The following is a 10,992-nucleotide window of genomic DNA, read 5'->3' on the forward strand; positions in this document are numbered from 1 at the left end:
AGCGAGACAGGGCATCTGCTATATGAAGATATCGTTTCCAGGTTTGTATGTTATCCAATGTGAGTATTTCTAGAGTATCGGGCGCATTATCTGCACACTTAGTGTACGTTGAGAGTGGATTCTTAAGATCGCCTCGAGTGGGCGGCGGTCCTATTCCACCAGGATTCATGGCTGTGTAAAGACGTAGTCGTGAAAGCGGGTGCAGCCCAGAGCCAGCGCGAAGATTTTTTTACTAGGGGGAACTTGTGCTTTGTTTTCTCTGTTTTTAACTGGGCTGAAGGCCTTCTGAACACATCAGTGTGAATAAGCTATCCCAGCATTGCAGTATAAGATATATATTAAGTTTTGGCATATTTGCACAGCAGTGCTTAAGAAACTGAAAATTTATATAACACATGGTACAGTACAGACATAAAAAACAGTATTAAATAGAGAAAGAAAACAGGTAGCCAGCAGCAACAAAATAACATCGTTTGACTAGGTCGCAATATAGCTTCGAACGGGTACATTTCACAACAGGTGAGAGGACAAACGCCACTAAGCAAAGTGGATATCAGTTCCAGCTTTGGTAAAGATGCGCTAGATAAAAGAAAAAAGTGAATACACTCTTGTGGCACTGGCCGGTGATTCTAAACGCTGGAAATGAGAAAAACAATGAAGAAAAGGTGTAGTGGCAAAGCAATAAAAAAACAAAAAAAGAGAGGACCGAAGTGCAAAAATAGAGCACGCACTAGGCATTTCAGTCAGCATCACACTTGGTCGCCCAGTGCAGCAGGTTTCACAAGCGCTAATAACAGCTCTCAGACTATACAATGTTCACACAGGCTAGGCCATCGACGTGACCTCGGACATACAACGCTATGTGTTGTCTCTTTCAAGGTGATGACAGGGACAGAGGAAGGTTTCGTCACAACCACAGATGCCAATGCCTGCGCTGTAGCAGTACAGACAAAACACAGCTGGGATTTATTCGATGGTGAAGCGGGTGTTCTGCAGATACCGTTGTGGGTATCGGTCCTACTCCCGCGCTGCACAATTTTCTCACGAAAACGCCGCAAATATACGATTGTGTATGATTATACCAGCATACTAGTGCAGCTGTATACGTTGATTACTGTGCGCACCATCAAATATGTCAACAACACGCTGAAGATGAATCTTATTGGCAAGAGATCGCTCAACCGCAAGGAAAGCTAGGTCGCTCAGACAGTTATTCATCCTCTTGCTGCGAAGTTTTGAATCTTCGAAGGCACGAAAACATGCGCTCACAAGATGACGATGCCGGTGTTGTCACAGCGATAATACCTAGATTGTGCAGTTCGTGGAAGGCTAGTTTATGTTCTCATAAGACAGTCGCCATTTGCTGCAGTGTCTCTATCTTGCACTTCGTTTCAGCTTTAATACGCTGAAGAAGTTTCATTATCAGCTTGCACTCATCCTCAACGCTTTCAATGTGGCATGCATTGTGCTCAGTGAAATTCTCACTCCGTGGGTGGAGAGGGCTAACTCCGCAGAGTACTACATCATCATTCTCCGTGAACCGCCTAGTCAGCTCCGCAGTAAGGTGATCCAAAATGGATAGAAAAACACTGACTCTGATTGTTTCCTTTGAATCTGTTGCCTTTTCTTCAATGGCCTGATCTTCACTCAATACATGCTGTTATATGCGTGTCATTCTCTGCATTTTTCTTTGGGACACCCTGTTCTCAGAAATGCTGCAGGTTTGCGGCCAGACAGTGTCGAATGCTTTCTGCGAATTTCTTATTTCGTAGAACTCGTCAATGATTGTGCGTGCCATGAGGCATGCCTGACTAGTATTGCAGTCTCTACTTTGCAATAGGTCCTAAAGAACCTTAAGGCGGCCGAGTACCTTGGTAAATAGGCTTAAATAAAAGAGAAACAAGAATTTCATTTGCCCAAGCATACCGCTAACATCCGTTGCCTGCGTGCTCTTTGTTCCAATGACTTCGGCTAGATATACAAAGATAGCAGGAAAGCTTTTCCTTGCCGATGTGCAAGCCATTATCTGGCAGGCCCATCATTTATCGCTTAGACGCTGCAGCTCTATCACGGGCAAAGAACTTTTCTACATCTCTATGTATAGAGAGTGAATTGCAGATCCACTAGGGAAAACATAGAGGCATTCTAAAAGAGATAAAAAATTCCTCACCTGTTTTATCACCTTGCATACATCCACAATGATTAGATTGAGGCAGTGGCTCATGCAGTGGACGTACACTGCCTGCGGAAATTCCTGTTTGAACAGCACCTGCACCCCTTTAGGTACCGCTCATGACACTCGCACCATCATATGTTTGAGCAATGTACAGGCGAGTATCTATGCCGCAGCGATTCAATGTGTCCCTTACGTAGCCCAGGAGTGACTTTACATCCAAGTGCCCAGCGTTGCGGAATGCAAGAAGTGCTCAAAGACAGTCCCACTATCATAGTGCCTTATACTAGAACTGATAATTTATCCGTCTTGCTTAGGTCATTAGTTTCATTGACAATAAGTGCACAGTATACTTGGAGCTTTTCATCTCTTCCTTTGTGGTTGGTAGTGTGATGTAACTGAGAATTTTGAGGATCTGGTCTTGTATCACGTACTCGTTCACTGCTCCACCATTCAGGTTCTTTCCGACAATATCGTCATATGTACCAAACAATTTCGGGAGCTCAACCAACTTTCCCTTGTTTTCATTTGTGGCACTCTCATTGTGGGTTGTCTGAGGAATTCCCTGAACGGCAGTGAATCGCAATATATCTGCGACTCTTGCTATATAAAGGCCATTTTCCTGCATTTGCCTGGATTACGCGTGGCTGAGATGTGTTGCAAATGACTTGAAGCTAAACATTTCGACAGAATTGCCTGTCTGGTTGGGAAATTGATTAGAACTTGAGACTGACTCCAACCAAATAACTGAATTTTATTAGCCCGACGTTTCGGAGCCCATTCGGCTCCTTCTTCAGGGGGTTGTTCTTCGGGGGGTGGCGGTGTGCCGCTTTTAAAGCTTTAAAAGCGGCACACCGCCACCCCCCGAAGAACAACCCCCTGAAGAAGGAGCCGAATGGGCTCCGAAACGTCGGGCTAATAAAATTCAGTTATTTGGTTGGAGTCAGTCTCAAGTTCTAATGCAAATGACTTGCTCCATCTTCCCGACTTCATCTGCCTGTAGGAAAGCCACGGTGTCAGGCAAAACTTATGCGCGAGTGAGTTTTCGTGCCTTCCGAAAGCAGCATCTTTTTCTAGGGCTTTTTGCCAGTTACTGTATCCACCGTTGACAAATGCAAATTTCTTATTGGCAACAGTAGAAAACATTCTAGAATGGTAACAGAAAGTTGCGTCAGCCTACTTTCTGCACTCCAACCAAGGAAATAGACATTACTAGTCCGAGTGGAAGCTTACACTCAATTTACTGTACTTCTTAGAAGAAAATGGGTTCAGTATTGGCTGTGTGGGTGACTCTCTCTTAAATTTCGAAATCTCCAACTGGCCTGCATGGTCGACATCCACATCCGAGGTGCTGAATTCGGTCGCGGAATCGGGTTCATCCCTCGCTGCGCACGATAGGGAAAGCTTGTCGCACACGCTGTTCATTTGCACTGATGAGGACGGACAAGCGCCGTCGGAAGTGGTGCTTTTCACAGTCTCTTCAAGAGGAGTCAAAATGGAGCGCTGAGAAGGATTACCTTGTTCATGGCGCGTCTCCGAATCTCCCATTGCTGAAGCAGAAAGCTCGCTGTGGACGCATTGCTGTTTGGCCCGCTTGCTCGCTTTCGAAAAAAAAAGTCGGTAGTGGACCTTTTCTGCAAAATCTTAAGGCAACCCGAAAGTCCTGTAGCGTTGACCACACGTTGGAGCCCCTTCTGGTGGCGAGATAGGCTGGCGTTTCCTCTTGTGTTACGAGCACTGCTTGCAAGCGAGGAAACAAACTGACTGAAGTGGTTAGTGCGACCGCTGCAGTGAACTAGAAGACTAAAAGGGGTCAATGCAATGAGGGCAACAGCTGCGCCGCAGCGCGAAATGGTGCTTCCAGGCATGATCATAGCTGTGGCGCTGTCGACACTCGCTACTGAAGCTCCTGTTACAATTCAATACGGCGAAGAGCATTTCTTAAACGTTGACGAGAGGCAAGCCACCCCATTCATCCGCCTATCCCGAAGTCAATGCAACTTTGACGCCGACCGTTGATGGGTCAAGACCCACAACCTGAACATGACAAGCTGAACTAATGGATGAAAGGGGCCCAAGTCAACTGCTACCGCAGAACAGCAGTGACCTTGGATTCCTAGGTTACTATACGCGTACACATTTCATATCACCGAAGTCGGATATCGACGGAATGGCGTGAAATCCTGGCGGGATATGGCGACCGATTCGACGTTTGTGATTGACCGCGATACAATCATCATATCTTCTAGTCTAGTTGCCTAAGGAGGACGAAGGGATAAAAAGCGAAGACCTTTCATTCATAGACGCTTATGTCTCCTGATGTGAACTCAACATCCTTTCTGATGCAGGCGTCACAAGTACGTGATCTTTTTGGGTGAAGGCAACTGGTCGATAAACCTACGCATTAACCGTTACCCTCCGCAGAGGCATTGCAGAAACTGCTGCGCTTACCCTTCTACTAATGTGCAAGTCTAGACGCTAGCTGGATAGAGTGGTAGAGAGGAGGGGAAGAGGAAGCAGAGATAGGGTAGAACAGACTTTCTTGGGTATTCATGTTTCCAACTAGAAGCGTGGGATTGTTAGCCAGTGCCACCACTCGCAACCCTTGTCAGCAGATGTGCAACATCCTTTCTGATGCAGGCTTCACAAGTACGTGATCTTTTTGGGTGAAGGCAACTGGTCGATAAACCTACGCATGTTACCTGAAGGCATAAGTGTTCCTGGATTCGAGACCCTCGTGTTGTAATACACCCAAAAAACACGTTTCTAGGTACTTTTTCGCCGAAGCACCACAGCAAACGCCCTAGATCTTTCTAGGTATTCGGTCTTACGTCCCTGGCTTTCCCTGGGCATGGAGTCTGCTCAGCCCAGCCCGAATTCACAGAGTTTAGGCAGTGCAGGTAAGTTAATTTTAAATGCATAAGCATTTGTATACATACACAACTAGAAAACCGGTTTTGCAATAGCGCCCGCAGCAGCGAGCAAATTTGTCGTTGCGCCGCCTCAAACTTCAATGCCAACGAAGCGGCGAGAATACAGCGCTGACGGACAGCAAATACCTCACTCTGCCACATGCGCAAGTCGCCTTCAAGTTACGGGTGTGCATGTCTAAGCGGTGCAAACACAGCGTGCAAAGCTATGACCCATTGGATCACCAAAGTTCTGCAGATGTCTAGCAGAGATCCGAAGCTGGACATTCGCTCGTCCCTAGGTCATATGTAAGAAGCCTGCGGATAATTCTTGAATGTCCATGGGATCGTCCCATGCACGTGAATTGACGTTCGTAAAAACATCCTACGAACGTCATAATGAGATATTCAGACATCCAAGAGATGTCTAAATATAGATCATTCTTATTGCATAACCCCGAGCATGTCCTACGAACATTTCTGTCACGATTTAGGACACTTCTGGGACATTTTGTGTTATCTATCGTCCAAAGGACGTTTGTGGGACATTCGGTTGTGGATTTAGGATATATACGGGACATGCATACTGATTATAAATGAACACAATGCGTGTGTTCGTGATAATGTGCCTTAGCAGTACAACAAGCTTGCTGTATTTCACATACCATGAACAAAGCTTGACGTGGTATTGAGGAAATTATGGTAGGTCAAAAAAGAACCGACTGCTTCGTTTGAGGTGAACAAAACAACTAAACTTTATTTCGATAGGGATGCCCGTCGCCGAGAGAGTTCGGAGGAGTACAGGGTTGCCCGTTGACGAAAAGAATGAGGCTAAAGTTGGCAGTTTCTTCATACTCCCCCCGGAATGAGCTTCAGGTCATTCGTCCATGTATTCCATTGGGTACAACAGTTGAATCGGTCTTCTCAATGTGGTTCCATTAGGCATGCGCACCATGCAAGCTCTGATTCTTCCATCTCGTCCGAGAAGAACTTCTGACACTTGTCCAGTTTTCCAAAGTTGCCTTGGTAGATACTGTTCATGGACCAAAACGAGAGTTCCTTTCTTCAGTGCGCTTGACGAATTTGGAACAGCGAAATGTGCTGACCGGAGACTCGTCAGATACTCCTTTTGCCAGCGACGCCAAAATTGGTCGACCATCCTTTGTCGGTAGTGCCAGCGACGAGTGAGTTGACCAGGGGGCTGAGCCACCTCTGTAGCGGAACCACTGTCAGGAAGAGTGGTCAGTCGCTTTCCCACTAGAAAGTGCGATGGTGCTAGAGGTTCGGATTCGCTCGCCTCCGTGTAGACGTAGGTCAAGGGTCTAGAGTTGATAACAGCTTCGATTTCAGTTAGGATTGTCGTGAGCTCCTCGAAGTTGCAGTAGCTGTTTCCCAAGACCTTCTTCAACGATGTTTTTACGGACCGAACCATTCTTTCCCAGAATCCTCCCCACCAAGCAGCTTTCTCAGCTATAAATTTCCAGCTGATCTGGTGGCTTGTGAAGAAGTTGTGAATTTCTTCTCCTCTTATTGTTGTCCATAGTCGCCTTAGATCCTTAGAAGCGCGCTGGAATGTCCTGGCGTTGTCAGAAAAGATCACTCGACAAACTCCTCTTCTCGAGATAAATCTTCGGAACGCCATCAGGAAGTTTGAGGTGGACATTTCGGTCACCAACTCAAAGTGTATTGCCCTGGTCACTGCACATGTGAAAATAACGATGTAAGACTTCCGGTTATTTCCTTGATCCTTTGTGTTCAGTGGGCCAGCAAAATCTACACCGGTAACATCAAAGGGTGGAGCTTGTGTCACCCCCTCACGAGGCAGAGGAGCGACTGGCTCAGTAGCAGCTCGGCTGTTGAAACGGTTGCAAGTCACACATTTCTTAAGCACCTTTTTCACCATTTGCCTTCCACGCACGATCCAGTACATTTCCCTCAGTTCGGTAAGAGTCTCCAGTGCGCCGGCATGCAGGAGACGGCGGTGGGCTGCGCTGATCGTTAGCTCTGTGAAGGGATGTCTTGACGGTAGGATAACAGGATGCTTCACGTTGTAGGACAAATCGGCTGCACCAAGCCTTCCTCCCACTCTCAGCACTCCATCGTCATCGTAGATGACGCTGAGATCACGTATCGGGGAATCGCCTGGCATGCGTGTCGAGCGGCGAAGACACTGGAGTTCCTCTTGGAAGGCCTCGAATTGTACTTGAAGAATCAAACAAGTATGCGCCTTTTGAACTTCCTCGGTCGTAATAGGTCCCTCGTATTTTCGGCCGGAGTGCTTGGCGTTGTGGAAAAATCGCAAAACTCAGGCTGTCACTCGAACCAGTCTAGAGAGGGAGCTATATTTCTGCAGAGGCAAGACAGATTCCTTTACAGTCACGTTGTGAACGCGAAGGGTTCTTCTTTCCTCCTCTGCGATGATCATGTCAGCGGTGCCTTCATGCCTTGGCCAGCAAGTAGATGGCTTCGAAAGCCAAGCAGGTCCATTCCACCAAAGTGAGCTCGACTTGAGTACCTGAGGTGTGACTCCCCTTGTCAAAAGGTCGGCGAGATTTTCAATCCCAGAACAGTGATTCCAGATGTCTGGATCCGATCGCTGGTGAATTTCCAACACTCTGTTGGCGACAAAGGGTTTCCATTGTTGGGCGGGACCTCGAACCCAATGCAGCGCAATAGATGAATCAGTCCACAGATACCATTTGGCTATTGGAAGGCTCAGTGACCGCTCCAAATATTCCCTCAGTCGAGCACCTATCACCATGCCCATCAATTCCAGTCTTGGAAGAGAAATTCTCTTAACTGGTGCTACTCGGGACTTTGAGAGGACCAGAGTAACCTTTGCTTCCTTGACCCCGGAGATGCGCAAATATACAACTGCGCCGTAAGCTTTCGGGCTGGCATCTGTGAAGACATGTACTTCATTCCAGCTATCGTTGGGTAAGCTACCATATCGTCTTGGCACCGTTATGTCCGTTAAATGGTGTAGCTGGGTGTGCCACTGCGTCCAAGCTGCTTTGACTTCTTCAGGCAGAGGGGCGTCCCACTCAATACCCAATTCCCACAGTGTCTGAAACATCAACTTGGTTGTAACTGTGACCGGAGAAATGAGACCAAGTGGGTCATATATACGAGCCGATGCTTGAAGAATGAATTGCTTGGTGTTGCTGTTTCGGTCTAGGAAATCTAAGATGGCCTCCATGGAAAATGCTAGGTGATCTCTGTCCTTATTCATACAAGTTCGAGGACCCGTGAGACACTTGTTGTTGGACATTCTACGTAGCCAAGGGCGCATCCGCTTCCTTCGTCATTGAACAGCTGTTGCAGCTTCTTGGAATTTGAGTTCCACTTACGCAGTGTCATGCTTGCTCGATTCATGACATCTAGTGCCCCTCGGTAGAAATCTGTAGCCTCCTCCACTGTGTTCGCTCCTGTTATGAGGTCGTCCACGTAAAGGCTCTCGCCGATGGTTTTTCTTATTTGTGGATAATCTCCTGTCGTGGACAGATGGTGGCGCACGGTGGCTGCGAGGAGGAATGGACTACTTGTCACGCCAAAAGGGACACGAGTCATTCTCCAGACCTCAATAGGAGGTTCTGGGTCTTCCTTCGTTGGAAGATGTGCATACCAGAGAAATCGGAGGGCAGCGCGATCCGCCGGTTGCACCGAAATTTGCAGAAATGCCTTTTCAATGTCTGCACTTAATCCAATACGATGAATTCTGAAGTTCAGCAAAACCTTAAGTAAATCTGGATTCAAGTTCGGTCCTGGTTCTAGGGCTTCGTTCAGAGATATACAACCTGCATCGTGAGAAGATGCGTCAAAGACGACTCTAATCTTGGTAGAAAGGCTGTCAGGTCTAAAAACTGCACGATGAGGCATGTAGTATAATCTGTTTACATCGTTGTTGCTTTCTTGCGATGGAAGTCGTTCTGCGAACCCGTGATCCAGGTACTGACGGATAGCCTCGTCATACTTGATCAGTGTCGACTCATCTTTCATTAACTTCTTTGTGAGGTTAGTCAAGCGCTTCTTTGCAACAGCTTTGTTGTCGGCGAGTTGCATGTTCAAGGGTTTCCAGAGCAGTGCTACCTCATAGCGCTTGTTCATTTTCTCTACCGATGCCGAAAAGGTGCTCATGACTTCTTCGCTTTCTTCGCTCGTTTGGGCACAAGAGTCAATAATTCCAATGCTCTCAAGTTCCCAGAACGATTTAAGCTCCTTGGACAAGCTGGTTGTGTCGGCGAACACTCCGGCACGCAGCACTGCCACGGTTGAGCAGTAGGCAGCTGAGCTACTGCTGGGAATCGCTCCTTGCAGAGTCCAGCCAAATTCGGTCTTTACAGCAACTAGTGCGCCTTGCAGCTTCTTTACTTCACCACACACCAAAGTCCAGTAATAGTCAGCACCGATAAGAATGTCGATCCCGCCTCCCATCAAATGGGCTGGCGCAACAGTCATATCTGCCAGTTCATCCATGTCCGCTTGCACCTCTTTTAGGATGTCCTCAGGAACGTGAAGCCGATCAGAGCAGATCTCCGGTATTTCCAGAGCTTCGATAGAGTGCTCTTTACGGTCGTATTGACTTCTTAGCCAAATTTTTACTCTTCTGCGCTTCTCTTTGATAATGTTTCCTGCTCCTCCGAATGGGTAGATTGTGATGTCCTCTTCACCTACAACCTCGAGTTGCAGTTCACGTGAAAGTCTTTTAGTGACAAAGCTTCGTTGGCTACCTCCGTCAAAGAGTAGACGGGTGAGTGCTCTTCTTCGTCCCTCTGCCCACACTTGAGCGGTTTGGAGCAGCACAGTTGGTACCTTTTCAGATTTCTTTTTTGTCCAAGAGTGCAACTCTGTGGCTTTATTCTCGGGTGGCTTCCATGTCGGGTCACACATCTGAGTCAGATGTCTTCTGCCACATTGCTTGCATTTTATTCTTTTGTTGCGGCATTCCCTTGAAGTGTGTCCTTTTATGCAGCATCGGAAGCACCGGCCAGCTGCAGTGAGCCTTTTCTTCTTTTCATCCAATGAGATCTTCGCCTGGCAATTGTGAGTCGCATGATCTTTTGCAGCACAGAATGCACATGGATCGGACAGCTTCGAAGTACCCGCAGAAAAAAGAGAAGCTGCTGACCCTTTTTGAGGTTTGCTCTTTTATTTGTCTCGATGTTTTGATTCTCTGGCTGCGAGATTACCAGCTTGCAGTGCCTTTTCCCGGCTCTCTACTTCTGTTTTAAGAAAAGCTTGCAAACTCTTGATGCTGATCGCGTCATCTTTGCTTGCAGCGGAAAGTCCCTTATAGTATTCGACAACAAGATCGGTTGGCAGCATTCGTAGGAGTGCGGAGGAGAGTAGGGCGCCGTAACTGTCTGTCTTGACACCGAGCGCCGTGAGACCAGCGATATGGCGTTGCAGGTGGTCATAGAGTCGACGTAGGCCGATGTGCTCCTTTTCGTTCTGTACCGGTGGCAATTCGAGTAACTGAGTCAGGTGTTCTTGAATCAGCACGTCTCGTCGACCAAAGCGTTCTTTCAGAAGTTCGATGACAGTGGTGTAATTTGCCCCAGTCACTTGAATGCCGGCAATGGCCGCTGCGGCTTTTCCCGAAAGCACCGATCGCAAGTACAGAAACTTCTCTACGTTGGAGAGGCCGTCGTTTCCGTGCACCGCTTGCTCGAACTGCTCCCAGAAGGACTGCCACTCCGTGGCGGCGCCGCTAAATCGTTGTAACTCGAGCTTCGGCAGTTTCACTTTGCACTTTGCCCCCACCGGAGGGCCGTCGGTCTGCGCCCGCGTCGCCGCCATTTCTGCTTGTTTTGTTAGCAGGTCTCTTTCTGCTTCTTGGCGGAGTTTTGCCATGTGTGCGACGATACGGTCGTTGTATTCTATGGTCCGCACATAATTTAGCTCTGCGTC

General features: G+C 47.7%; 1 protein-coding gene across 1 annotated transcript; it reads right to left on the minus strand.

The window, feature by feature from the left end:
- Nucleotides 1-8,310: 8,310 nt before the first annotated feature.
- Nucleotides 8,311-9,972, minus strand: LOC135896048 (uncharacterized). Its single transcript, XM_065424375.1, has one exon. The coding sequence runs from the start codon at nucleotides 9,970-9,972 to the stop codon at nucleotides 8,311-8,313; it is 1,662 nt and encodes a 553-aa protein (XP_065280447.1).
- Nucleotides 9,973-10,992: the final 1,020 nt, after the last annotated feature.

Source organism: Dermacentor albipictus, chromosome 8, assembly GCF_038994185.2.
Source record: "Dermacentor albipictus isolate Rhodes 1998 colony chromosome 8, USDA_Dalb.pri_finalv2, whole genome shotgun sequence".
Taxonomy (NCBI): domain Eukaryota; kingdom Metazoa; phylum Arthropoda; class Arachnida; order Ixodida; family Ixodidae; genus Dermacentor; species Dermacentor albipictus.